This window comes from Cibotium barometz, chromosome 60 (assembly GCF_041138505.1).
Source record: "Cibotium barometz isolate CiBa-2024 chromosome 60, ASM4113850v1, whole genome shotgun sequence".
NCBI lineage: Eukaryota > Viridiplantae > Streptophyta > Polypodiopsida > Cyatheales > Cibotiaceae > Cibotium > Cibotium barometz.
Window position 1 is genome coordinate 18,105,832 of NC_141105.1, and position 14,339 is coordinate 18,120,170.

The 14,339-nt window shown below is 44.9% G+C and overlaps 2 protein-coding genes across 2 annotated transcripts in view; both read left to right on the plus strand.

Annotated features, from left to right (window-relative positions):
* LOC147605075 (TORTIFOLIA1-like protein 1) overlaps window positions 1-14,339 on the plus strand; it is a 66,507-nt gene that overhangs the window by 36,683 nt on the left and 15,485 nt on the right. The window lies entirely within an intron of this gene.
* LOC147605076 (uncharacterized) lies at window positions 418-8,396 on the plus strand. The gene is made up of 2 exons (XM_086793899.1): window positions 418-2,576; window positions 8,208-8,396. The coding sequence occupies exons 1-2, from the start codon at window positions 543-545 to the stop codon at window positions 8,394-8,396; spliced, it is 2,223 nt and encodes a 740-aa protein (XP_086650025.1). The 5' UTR covers window positions 418-542.

Here is a 14,339-nt window from a genome sequence, read left to right on the forward strand (position 1 = left end):
CAGATGGATTCCAGAGTGAACAGAGGGCCATATGTGTGCAAAACAGAGTAAATTTCAGTGCTGTGCAGAAATTACAGCAAGCTGAATTACTGGTTTTTATGCTCTGTTGAGAGGGTTTCGACGTACTGAAGAGGTCAGAAGTGGTTTGGAATGATTCTGACATATTTTGGGTCAGTTTTGGGACAGTTATGCTGGCGAAATTTTCAGGAATGTGCAGAAAATTCAGCAAACTCAATACCTTGTAAAAATCTCTTTTTCTAAAGAATAAATAAATACCGAAAGGGGCGCCAAGCTTTGGGGCCTATCTGGTGTCGGTGTCAGCTCCTGGGGACATTCTAGTTCACAGGATTTTGTTGTTTTTGCTCTGTGTTTAAGCTAAGGTATTAAGTGACGACATAAACTCGTGAAAGCCGTGTGTATTGAAGAAGATCTACCGCCCAGTCAGTAGTACAGGCCGGTTTCATGGTTCCGTTGCCGGGACAAACATCACTTTGTTTTATTGAAGTGAGCCTGGGCCTGCTGGGTAGAAGCACAGAGCACTGATGGCTGACCGACGTGAAGAAGCTAGAGAGGAGTTCTCTTCCTCCCAGGAAAGAAGAGAGGTTCTAGTGGTTTCAGAGGCTGGAGAGCCGTCTAGGCCGTCTCATGCAGTGCCACCTCCTGTCATGCCTATACCACAGGGAGCCAGAGCAGATGAGGATGCTGCTTTCAGAGCTCAGTTGCTAGCAGCAGTGGGTATGTTTTCCCAGGTCATGCAGAATCCACGTTTCTTGGAGTTTCTGCAACCTCCTCAATCTACTCAGCCCATTGGGGCTACAGAGTTAGTGCAAGAACCTGTTGAGGTTCAGACACTCAGTGTACATCCTGCCGACTCATTAGAAAGGGCAAGGCAGCTTGTGGGGTCAGTGGAAAGAGCACCAGTACTTCCTTCTGTTCACGAACAGGTGGCTGAAACGCCAGTTGTGCCGGCTTTTGTTGAGCAGCCCGCCACCTTACAGCAGCCATTAGTTGGCCAGTTTGGACAGGGAAGTCAGTTCCAGGCACCGCCGCAGGTATTTCCACCACCTACCTTGCATCCAGGCTATTTTGGAGGCGGTTCTGTGTTTCAGAGCATGGCTGGTTATGCGCCAGGAACAGTGGATTACCAGCAGAGAACTGTGTTTGGGGGTTCACAGAGTTTTATGCCAAACCCCATGTATGGCAATATTGGCATGCAGCCAGGTTTTCAGGGTGTTCAGAGCAGTTTTGGAATGCCACAGGGCACTTTTGGCATGGCTGCTTTTCAAAATCAGCCACCACCTCTTGTACAGTCAAACCCGTTTGTGGGTGACAGAGGGATGATGATGCCATCGGATAGTGTCCTAATGATGCCAGCACCTACTGTTGATAAACCGAAGCCATACAAAGAAGGTGGAGCAGCTGTACAGTTTGACACTTTTAGAGGCTTTGAAGACAGGACTAAAGCACTTTCCTTCATACAGCAGTTTGATGCTGCCTTTGCTGGAGGGAACTTCACAGAAGTTTCTAAAGTGAGAAAGGCTGCCACTTTTCTGAAAGGCAATGCTAGCCAATGGTGGACCACTTTGTTGATGCAAGGTCAGGCACCGTCCACTTGGGTTGGCTTTAAGCAAGTGTTTGCTGCAGCTTGGTTAACCAATGAGTTTGAGGTTGATGTGATGTCAGCCTGGCACAGTTTGGATGCCTCAAAGTGTAAGGATCTCGAGGATTATAATAAGAAGTTCTGGAAAGCTTTGTTGCCAGTCACTTCTTATAGAATTGTGCCGTTAACTGAGCAGATAGAGAAGTACTGTTGTGGCCTGCCAAAAGAATTGCGCAATTATTGCACAAAGACCAAGGTTACCACATTGACTCAGCTGATTGAGAATGCAAACACAGGGAATGCACTGTTGCTGGGTCAGACTAGTGGTTTTGGGGGCAGCAGCAAAGAGGGCAAATCAGCCAGAATTTCAGCAGCCAAACAGGTTGAAAAGGTTGATGAGCAGGGCCCTCAGAAGACAGGTAAAGCTGGATCAGCAAAGAAGAAATTAGCCAAGGCTTTTTGGCGTCAGTCGAAGAGCAGCAAGCCTCAGTTTAAGCAGAGAACTGAAGAGGAAACACAGGCTTTAAGGACTGAGGGTAAATGCTTTATCTGTGAGAAAGCTGGTCACATATCAAGGTTTTGTCCTGACAAGAAAAGGCCAGCTAACTCAGAAGAAAAAGAAGACAAGAAAGGAAAGAAGGTCACCCCTTCGGCAGGTTTAGTGCCAGATATGCTAGGGGATAGACCTCAGACAGATGCCAGTGAGTTGTGTAGAGCCTGGGGAAAGGTCAGAGATCAGCATGTTCTCATTTTCTTTGACCCTGGGGCAAAGGCAAACTTCATTTCCCCACAGTTGGCTGCACAGTTGGGCATCAGAGCTGATGAGATGGGATACACAGCTGAGGCAGGTTTGGCATGTCCTGGCCATTCAGAGTCTGTGACACCCATCCTTGGAAAGTTACGTCTGCATATACAGTCTTATGTGGATGCAGAAGACTTTTATATCATGCCGCTTGAGGGATGCGATGTATTGCTTGTGATGGGGAGAAACTGCAATTAGGGTTTAGAGTTCATTCATGGGAGACATACACAGAGAAGCAAGGGAGAGAGAGAGAGAGAGAGTTGTGGGGATAAGTCAACTCATGAAAGGCATGAGTGTGTGACTCCCCTATCACACATGTATATTGCACTAGTACACATAGTGCACTTAGTACATTAAAAGTACTAAGTGTACTATGTACTATAACTTATGGGCTTGTACACACTATAAGGGTGGGCATAACGCCTTTACCCCAACAACCTCCCACTTAAAGGCAAAGTGCCCTTAAGTAAAGGAAAAGAAAAAATCAGCATGTACATGATAAAATACAAGGCCATATCAAGGCTGAAAATGGCCTCATCCAATGCCCATCAAGTGTCTGCAATGAGCAAACCGCTCCGGAGGCAAACTCTTTGTCAACAGATCAGCCGGGTTGTCATCCGTATGAATCTTAACAAGCTGAATTTGCTTGTTCTCTATCACCTCTCTGATGAAGTGATACTTCACATCCACATGCTTCGTCTTTGCATGAAAGACAGGGTTCTTTGCCAACTGGATGGCACTCTGACTGTCACAATGCAACAATGGAATATCCCCTGTATAACCCAAATCAACCACTAACCGAGATAGCCATAATGCCTCCTTGCAAGCCTCTGTGGCTGCAATATACTCGGCCTCTGTAGTAGATAAGGCTGTGCACTTCTGCATCCTGGATATCCATGACACAGCACCTCCTGTGAATGTAAATACATAACCGGTAGTAGACTTCCGGTTATCTGGATGACCGGCATAATCCGAATCCGTGTAACCATGCACTAATGCATCCTGTTTGCCAAAGCAAATGCACAAATCCTGTGTGCCCTTCAGGTATCTCATGACACCTTTCACTGCTTCCCAATGCTTCTTGCCAGGGTTGGCCATGTATCTAGAAACCACTCCCACTGCAAATGCAATGTCCGGCCTAGTAGCAACCATGGCATACATGAGACTGCCACAAGCTGAAGCATACGGAATCTTGGCCATATCAGCCCTGTCTCTATCCGACTGTGGGCTGTCCATAGCACTGAGTTTCACATATGGAGGCAAAGGAGTACTAGCTTTCTTCCCCCCGTCCATATTGAACCTCTGCAAGACTTTGCCAATGTATTCCTTCTGAGACAAATACAACACATGCTGATTTCTGTCCCGAAGTATCCGCATACCCAAGATGTGATTAGCATCACCCAAATCCTTCATATCAAAGGTTTCATGCAGCCTCTTCTTCAAAGCATCCATCTCTTTACGAGATTTCCCGGCAATCAACATATCATCAACATACAAAATGAGAATCAATAGACTGCCATCCAAAGCTTTCTTGGTGTACAAGCAGTGATCTATGTCACTTCTCCTGAATTTCTGAGATTTCATGAATGTATCAAATTTATGATACCATTCTCGTGGTGCCTGTTTGAGCCCATAAAGACTCTTTTTCAGCTTGCATACAAGCTTCTCCTTTCCACTCACTGCATAACCCTCTGGCTGCTGCATATATATCTCCTCATGGAGATCACCGTGAAGAAAAGCAGTCTTCACATCCATCTGAATCAAGTCCAGATCATCATGCGCAACCAAAGCCAACACAGCTCTAAGTGTGGTCATTTTGACCACTGGAGAGAAGATCTCATCAAAGTCCACACCATATTCCTGCTTGAAGCCCTTAGCCACTAATCTGGCTTTGTATCTTGGCTTTGCATCTGGTGCAACTTTGAGCCTGTATACCCACTTGCATGGCAAAACCTTTTTGCCTGCAGGCAAAGACACCAACTTCCATGTTCCATTTTTATGCAGAGAATCCATCTCTGACTTCATAGCACGCTCCCATAGAGCTTTGTCTGCCCTCTGTAAAGCCTCTTTGTAACATGAGGGCTCCCCACAGTCAGTGAGCATCAAATAGTCAACCCCTGGAACAAACCTGTCAGGGGCTCTGGAGGGTCTAGTGGACCTCCGTACCCAATGACCATCATTTGCAGGTTGCTGTCCAGCCTGCATATCACCCATTGGTGGCTCCTGTTCCATGCCATAAGGCTGAAATATCATGCCCGGTATATCCTCCAACTGTGGTATATCCATAGGGATATTTTCTGCCATATCTGGCTGTCCATTTGGACCATTTTCAGCACCATTTAAGGGCTGGTTTTCCTGCTGTAATGGCTGATTTACAGCCCTTTGTTGTTGTCCATGATGTCCATCATCATCAAAGATGACTCTGCCAGGCTCCTGTTGCCTTGCAGGCTCCTTATACATGCATGTTTCATCAAAAATGACATCATTGCTGCGTATGATCTTTCTATTTATGGGATCCCAAAGTCTATACCCCATTTCACCTCTGTCACCATATCCTAGGAATATGCATTTGTGAGACTTAGGATCAAGTTTGGTGCGCATTTCCCTGTGTATGTGCACGTACGCAACGCAACCAAACACTCTCAAGTGCTTGTATGACGGAGGCTTCTTTGTCCATACTTCTTCTGGCACTTTCCCACCAAGCCTCGTGTTAGGTGACCTGTTTATAAGGTGAACGGCTGTCATAACAGCTTCAGCCCAAAAACCATGAGGTAATGCAGCATGTGACAACATAGAACGGACCTTCTCCTGTATGGTCCTGTTCATCCTCTCTGCTGTCCCGTTTTGTGGAGGATCATAAGGAGTAGAGAGCTCCCTCTTGATGCCTTTAGCATCACAAAAGTCCTGAAACTGTTTGGACGTATACTCTCCACCATTGTCGGAACGCAAAGCCTTCAGTGTTTTGCCAGTTTGATTCTCAACAAGAGCAACAAACTTCTCAAACACTGAGAATGTATCACTCTTCAAACGAAGAGGATAAACCCACACCTTGCGTGTGGCATCATCAATGAAAGACACAAAGTATTTTGCCCCTCCCAAAGAAAGCTGAGGCATCTCACATACATCTGTATGCACAAGCTCTAACTGAGCATCTTTCTGTCCAAGAGCTTTCTTGTGGGGGCACTGTAGTTGCCTACCATATATACAATGCTCACAAAACTGAAAACTTGAAAACTTTAGAGAAGGCAAGTAACCCAAACGAGACAATTGCTCCATTCCCTTGACACTCATGTGTCCCAACCGGCTATGCCACATAGAAATTTCCGGCAGCTCGGTTGCATTTACATTAGCATGGTGACAAACACCTGCATGCATAAAGTAAAGAGTGTCCACCTTAGAGCCTCTGGCAACAACCAGTGAGCCCTTACTAATTTTCCACTTTCCACTACCAAATGTGGTAACATAATCAGCATCATCAAGCTGTCCAGTAGAAAGCAGATTCTTCTTGATCTCAGGCACATGCCTGACATCATGGAGCATAAGCTGTGAGCCATCTGAAAATACAAGCCTCACATCACCTCTGCCAAGAATTTTGCATGCATGGTTATCACCCAAATAAACCACTCCTTCATTGCCAGCAGTGTACCTGACAAACAAGTCTCTGCAACCTGTGACATGAAAGGAGGCACCTGAATCAATGATCCATGAGTGCATACCATGACCACCTGTAAGAAGTGAATGGGCATCAAGTGAAGACGTAAAGAGGACCTCATCCTCACTGCCACCTGCATGTGACACATTGATTTCTTCGATCTTGACTCCACTTTTGCCCTTTGGCTTTACATCTTTGGCTTCATCCTTCTCTTTGTCTTTGCCTTTTCCCTTTTCCTTTTGATCATTTTTCCATTTGTAGCATTGCTTTTTGATGTGTCCCTTCTTGCCACAATAATGGCATTCCAAATCCTTTTTGGAGCGAGACTTGCTCCTTCCCCTTTCTTGGCTTTTCCCCCTTTGCTGGGATCTCCCACGTGCATTCATTGCATTAGACTTGCCAACAGAGTTGTTTTTCCTGTTCATCTCTTCTTGAAGAAGAGCACCCTCAACATCTGCATATGACAGCATAGCATGCGAATTGCTAGTGGCTGTCCTGAATGTGTCCCAACTCTCTGGCAAAGTGCATAACAAAAAAGTGGCTTTGAACTCATCGTCCATTGCCAACTTTTGATTGATGACCTGGCTGACAATACCATTAAACTCATTGAGATGGGCTGTCATAGATGCCCCTTCCTTCATCTGAAGGCCTATGAGTTTCTTCAACCAATACACTTTGCTTGAGGCACTTTGTTGGGCATACAAGTCCTGCAATCTCTGCCACATTCCCCAAGCTGTCTTCTCTTCACGAATGCTGAAAAGTAATGAGTCTGACACAGACAACATGATAGTAGATCTTGCCAGCTCATCCATATCTTCCCACTCTTCAGCTGTAAGAGAAGCGGGCATCACACCCCTTTCTTTGATAGGCTTATGTTGCTTTTTCTGAAGCAACACATTGTAGCACTGGGTTTGCCAAATATCATAATTATGCGAGCCTTCAAGCTTCTTGATGTGAAGCAATGAAGAGCTCTCACCTGTGGTTGCCATAGCAAAATGCAACCTGTAATGCCTGACTCCCTGCAAATGTGCAAACACTGCACCCTAAGCACACAAAGTGCTTACAAATGTTCTCCCAAGCTTTATCTTTCACTGCGGAAGCAAGAATGCAACTTTTCTCCCACTTTTTGTGATGAAAACACCAAAATCTGGTTGCTGCAGATTTTGGACAGCACCTTAAATGTGCTCTTTTGCCCTTCCAAAGTACTGTACAGCAGTACTAAGCGCTCACCAATGATGTACCAAACCTGTACCGGCAAATTCAGCAGCTGAATTTGAACCTTTTGGTCACTCAAAACAGTGTACAGCCATGCCAAAACATGCACAAAGCTGTGCCAAATCTGTACCAGCAGGTACAATAGCAATAAATGCTCTCCTGGCTGTCCAAATGAGTGAAAATCAGATTTTTACAGTCACGAACACTGCATAAAACAGTCCCGAACAGAAATTGGGCAAAAGCCCCTTGACTGCAAGCTGATTTCTGAAGATTCAAGGCATAAATGTCTTGCCTGCTGCTTTGCCAAGCTCAACAAGCATACAAACTTGAAAAGCCCCTTGATTTAAGATCAATTTTTGATCATACATGGTACATTGACGCACATAAAGGCATCCAGAGTGTTCACGATCCTTCCCCCTGGCCACATATACATCAAATACATGAAAGCCCCTTGATTTACAGGCACATTGAGTGCTTGTAAGGCATCAGCACATTAACCACAGCATCAAATGCGATCGCCTGCATGCAAATCGACCAAATCGGCACAAAAGCCCCTTGATTTGCACTGCAATTTGCTGCAATTTTGCCCAAATGTGCAATTTTTCACATCATACAGCATGTATGAGTGCTTAATTGCACAATTACATCAAAAGCCCCAAATTTCGACATCCAATTTCCTGCAAATTGATCCTGATTTGACCAATTTCCTGCAAATTGATCCTGATTGTGACCAATGTCACCCAATTTTGCCAATTTTGCTCAAAAAATTGAGCAATTGGGCACCTGTACCTGCTCAATTGATTGATTTGACAAGGAAAATCCAAAATTGAAGCAAAATACCTTTGATTTCAATCCAATTTGGAGGCTGAATTTTTGTTGCAGGTGAGAAGGGGGGCACTTTTGCTGCAGATTTGATGGCTGCTCTTTTGGTTTTGCAGGTTGCAGGCAGGCGCACGAAAAGCAACGGGCTGAAGAAGCCACGCTCACCGCACCAGGAGTTTGCTCTCACTGAAGCTGGCGGCTATAGAGGCTGGCTCGTAGGCGTTAGTCTTCGCTCCACGCTGAAGGACCTTCGCCTATCCGCATGCGTGGTGGCCAGCGCTACACGCTCAGTTGCCTTCGCTTGATGGTTCGCAGCCAGTTACGCCTGGTACGCCTGCGTAGCTTAGCTTCGAGCTACAGCAGTACCTCCTGTTTCGGCTCACCTGCCTGCGCTTCACACCTGCCCGTGGTGTCTTTTACACACCCGCTTACGAGCTCGTCGCCTCCAGCTTACTTGTATACGCCGTGTAGTGCTACACACTTTGTGGCTGCTGTAGGCGCCTGGCTACGCCTGAGTATGGAAAAAGGCCTACGACTGTCTAGCAATCGCCTTCTTCTCCACCTGCGCCTGGGAGAGCAGCACTGCTTAAGACAAGTGATGGGGTACGACAGCAGAGAGATTCAAATGGGCACCAGCTCTGATACCAGTTGATGGGGTGAAACTGCAATTAGGGTTTAGAGTTCATTCATGGGAGACATACACAGAGAAGCAAGGGAGAGAGAGAGAGAGAGAGTTGTGGGGATAAGTCAACTCATGAAAGGCATGAGTGTGTGACTCCCCTATCACACATGTATATTGCACTAGTACACATAGTGCACTTAGTACATTAAAAGTACTAAGTGTACTATGTACTATAACTTATGGGCTTGTACACACTATAAGGGTGGGCATAACGCCTTTACCCCAACAGCTTGGTATGCCGTGGTTGTACAGAGTGCATGGCATCTTGGATTCCTTCAAGAAGACTGTGACCTTGGAAAGTAGAGGGAAGACTCATGTGCTAGATGTTAAGCTCAAAGGAGAGTCTGTACCTATAATTTCAGCTTCTGCTATTACCTCGGTAATAAAGAATCATCTTTCTGCGTATTTGATATTTGCACGTGATTTGAATGAAGTAAGTGAGTCAAATTTGTCAGTACTTGAGAAAGACAGATCTGAATTTTTGTCACAATTTAGTGATGTCTTTTCTGACTCATTACCGTCTGAGTTACCACCAGAGAGGTCAGAGGATCATGGTATAGATCTGATTCCAGGCAGTAGTCCACCGAATCGACCTCCGTACAGGGTTAGTGCAGCGCAGCAGAAAGAGATTATGAGCCAGGTGAATGAGCTGCTGGAAAAAGGGTTGATACAGCCAAGTTCATCTCCCTTTTGCTCTCCTGTGCTCTTAGTGCAGAAGAAGGATGGCTCATGGCGCATGTGTATAGATTACCGCGCTTTGAATAAGGCCACCATAAAGAACAGGTTCCCTATTCCAAGGATTGATGACATCTTAGACCGCTTGGAAGGCGCGTCTATGTTTAGCAAGATAGATCTGAAAAGTGGCTACCATCAGATCAGGATTAGAACTGAAGATGTGCATAAGACTGTGTTCAGGACGACCTTTGGCCTGTATGAATTCCTTGTGATGCCATTTGGTCTGACGAATGCTCCTGCCACATTTAATCGGATGATGGATCGGATATTCCGACCGTTTAGACAGTTTGTTGGCACCTTCTTTGATGACATGATTGTCTTTTCAAAGTCGGAAGAGGAGCATAGAGACCACTTGTCAGAGGTGTTCAATGAATTACGTAGTCATAGACTGCTTGTGAATGGCAAGAAGAGTAAGTTCTTCTTGGAACAGATTCAGTTCTTGGGGCACATTGTGTCTAAGGATGGGGTCAGAATGGATCCTGCTAAGGTTGAGGCAATCAAGACATGGCCAGCCTTGAAGACTGTGCATGATGTCAGAAGTTTTCTTGGTTTATGCTCTTACTACAGGAGATTTATCAGAAATTTTGCTGAGATTGCTTCACCGTTGCATGCTCTGCAAAAGAAAGACGTCTCTTTCAGATGGACACAGAAAGAGATTTCAGCTTTTGAGCTACTGAAAGAAAAGATGACTTCTAGTCCAGTGATTATATTGCCAGACCTCAGGAAGTCATTTGTTGTCCAGTGTGATGCATGTGGCAGCAGTGTTGGTGCTGTCTTAATGCAAGAAGGAAGGGTAGTGGCATATGAAAGCAGAATATTACAAGGGCCAGAGAAGACTATGCAGGTCTATGAGAAAGAACTGCTGGCTGTAGTTCATGCTCTAGAAAGTTGGAAACACTACCTTTTAGGTGCTGATTTTGTTGTTCAGACAGATCATCAGACTTTACGCTATTTTCTGACTCAGACAAAATTGTCGGAGAAGCATATGAGATGGGCAAACTTTTTGTCTATGTTCCACTTTCAGATTGTGCATGTGGAAGGCAAGAAGAATGTTGTGGCAGATGCTTTATCAAGGAAGCCACAGATTTCAGCAGTGTCTATTCCTTATCATCATGAGTTAGATGACATGAAGGAGCAGTATGCTGTTGATGAGGATTTTGCCCGAGTCTATGATCACATTGTGAATGGACAACCTCATGACCACTATCTTCTCAAAGAGGGTTATATGTTGATGCATGGGAGACTGTGTGTCACTAGGCCACTGAGAGTGAAAGTGATCACAGAGAGTCATTCTCCTCCGTATGCTGGACATCGTGGTATAGATGCTACAGTTAAGGCGGTTGAGACTTTCTTTTACTGGCCTACTTTGAGAAGAGATGTTGAAGATTATGTACGGCAGTGTGTGATTTGCCAGAAGGTCAAGTTTGACAGGCAAAAAGCACCAGGGCTGTTACAGCCATTGCCTATTCCAGAGAAGCCATGGGAAAGCATAGCAATGGACTTTGTGTTTGATCTTCCTAGGACACAGACAGGGAATGATGGAATATGGACCATTATATGTAGGTTCAGTAAGCAGGCTCATTTCATTCCTGTTCGAAAGAAGATTAAGCCAGAGCAGATGGCACGATTGTTTATGTGCAACATTTTCAAGTACCATGGGATGCCACAGTCTGTGATTAGTGACCGTGATCCACGAATGACTAGTCTTTTCTGGAGAGGCATATTTGAGAACATGGGCAGCACGTTGAAGTTTTCTTCTTCGTTTCATCCGCAAACTGATGGGCAGTCTGAAGAGGCAAATTCTACTGTCCTTGATCTGCTAAAGTGTTATGTATCAGAGCAGAAAGCAAAGTGGGAGCAGTATTTGCCATTGGTTGAGTATGCATATAATAATACAGTGCACTCTTCAACTGGCAAAGCACCTTTTGAGATTGTAGAAGGTGGCAAGAAAGTGCCCCCCATTTTGCATACAAAAGATAAGATTTTTGAGGCAGATCAGTTTGTGCAGAATATGGATGAGACATACAAGAAGATTAAGCATGCCCTTGAGAAGACTCAGGCTAAGCAGAAAAGAGCAGCAGATATGCATCGCCGAGAGCTCATGTTTAAAGAGCATGATTGGGTCTTGTTACGCTTTGAAAAGGCACGGCTTAAGAAACGTAAGGGCAAGGAAAGCCTGTTTACTAAGCTGAGTATGCGGTATTATGGGCCTTTTCAAGTAACAGAGAAGATCAGCGATGTATGCTATCGGCTGAAATTGCCTGAGCAGTGGAAGATTCACAATGCGTTCCATGTGAGTCTTCTCAGACCCTTTGTGGGTGATGTGCCAGTGGATATGCCACCTCAAGATCAACCTGAAGTTGAAGAACTTGATGAAATTCTTGTTCCAGAACAGATCTTGGCACATAAGGAACGGAAAGTAAAAGGCAAGGCTGCTAGACGCTATTTGGTGAAGTTCAGAAACTATCCATCTTTGGATGCTAAGTGGATGGAAGAGGGTGAACTCGCTGAGTCACCTAATGTATTGGGACTTTACCTTGAGGCATTTAGTCTGCAGCCTACCTTGACCCATTGATTGAGGAGCTGTATAGATTGTTATAATACAATTGCTCCATCGATCATGTACAGCTAGTCTATCTTTTGTCTTGTGGATTATTCAGTTAATAGATACATGTAGTCACCAATTTTGGCATATGTTTCAGTACTATGGTTTTGGTTTTGTCAACATGTATTTCTGAATTTAGACTCTACGTGAACTATATTGCAGTGTGACTGAATGTCACTGTTAGTGTTGGGTTCATCGACAGAGCAATGACCATGCTTGTAGTATACATGTCTTAACTTGATGTTGGTTCATCTCGTTAACTGGAAACATGTATACGACGCATGCAAATGAGGACATTTGCAATTTCAAGAGGGGGGTATGTCACGAGCCTGTGGCAATGACTAACTTTGTTTTTGCTTTCTTTATCGGATTGGTTTCCTGTTTAGAAACCCCTTTTGGAATCCAAAATGTCTGCATTGCTCAGTCGGAGTGGACAGCATTAAAGTTCAGTGAGAGAGTCTAAGTTTGGATGGCCTAAGGTTTACAGGCACTGAATATTGACATTAGATTAAGGCTAAGAGAAGGGTGGGTCGAAAGAAGAAGAAGACAGATAAATATCTCTGCTAAGAGGGCAGTGCACTTGGAATTTGTCAGTGCTCTAGAGATAGAAGAGCATCCAGAAGATCAGAGGGACGCGATTCTGACATCTCCTAAATTTTAGGGGAACCTGCTATTTTTGGCCTATGTCGGAATTGAAATGTGTTCGCGTCAAAAGGAGGGCAATTAAATGGGGAACAATAGTCCCCAAAGACCTGCAGTGAGCTGATGAGCTGGCCAGGATATTTTTAGGCTGGAAGTCCAAAGCAGGAAATTGCTTATTAATGTGCCATTTGTCACATTTTAAAAAAAAAACTTTCCACTCGTGGGAGGCTGAGCACTCGTTTTCTCTCTGTGGGAGCTCATTTTGGTGAGTTTGCAGGTGGATTGAAGCAGGTTAAGGGCTATTGAGAGCTGCCTACTCCCTTTGCCTTGATGCAGTGAGCCATACGTGGCTGTAAACCACTCCTCTACTCTCTCAGAATGATTATGCTTGCAAGAGGCTTTCTTATGTGTATGTGCAGCTGTGAGGAATTCATGCTTCCTGGCTGAGGCAAGCGCCTCCTTTGATAGGAACAGGCGCGGTTAACCACCGTACCATAGCAGGTACCTGTGGGGGTCATAACCCCACAAAGCAGGTGTCAAATTCAGCAATTTATTGTTGCTGTTTATGACTGTTTTTGGGCTGTTTCGGAGCCCGAGAAGGTACCGGATTGCAATAAGGTCAAGCCAGATGGATTCCAGAGTGAACAGAGGGCCATATGTGTGCAAAACAGAGTAAATTTCAGTGCTGTGCAGAAATTACAGCAAGCTGAATTACTGGTTTTTATGCTCTGTTGAGAGGGTTTCGACGTACTGAAGAGGTCAGAAGTGGTTTGGAATGATTCTGACATATTTTGGGTCAGTTTTGGGACAGTTATGCTGGCGAAATTTTCAGGAATGTGCAGAAAATTCAGCAAACTCAATACCTTGTAAAAATCTCTTTTTCTAAAGAATAAATAAATACCGAAAGGGGCGCCAAGCTTTGGGGCCTATCTGGTGTCGGTGTCAGCTCCTGGGGACATTCTAGTTCACAGGATTTTGTTGTTTTTGCTCTGTGTTTAAGCTAAGGTATTAAGTGACGACATAAACTCGTGAAAGCCGTGTGTATTGAAGAAGATCTACCGCCCAGTCAGTAGTACAGGCCGGTTTCAGTCTCCCTCAGCTATATTATTAAAAGACTAAGGTCATGTAAAAGGGTAGGAGAAGGGTGTGTGTGTGAATGGATTTATGGTCCACTAGCTCACCTATTTAAAGGCAAAGCTAGAAGGCATTTGGTAGAGTGTAAAGGCTAAGTTGCGCAACTTAATAAACAAGATTTGTTCTTGTATTTTTGGGTCTCTCTCCTCCACTCATCTTGATCTAGCATAAGCACCACGTTCTCTCAACATGGTATCTAGAGCTTGGGTAGATTAGGTCACACTTTTTGTGGTGTAGACTAGGTTATCCTACATCTCACTTTTTGTGGAGCTGAACCCCCAGCCAGTGGAGGCCTTCCAGCAGCTTTTGGAGGCCGTATCTTGGCTTGCTCTCAACTAGGAAGTTCAAGAGGACCTCCGTGCGCTCAGATTCGTACCATCAATTGCTAGGTTTACCCTCAGGAGGCCGTCGCATTGAGCTCTGAGCAGGCCGGCGCACGTTTTTCTGCAG

Coding starts and splice junctions, on each gene's coding strand:
- LOC147605076 (XM_086793899.1), top strand. CDS start 543: ATGGCTGACCGACGTGAAGAAGCTAGAGAGGAGTTCTCTTCCTCCCAG. Junction 2,577..8,207: donor AGGGATGCGATGTATTGCTT/GTGATGGGGAGA, acceptor TTGGTTTTGCAG/GTTGCAGGCAGGCGCACGAA.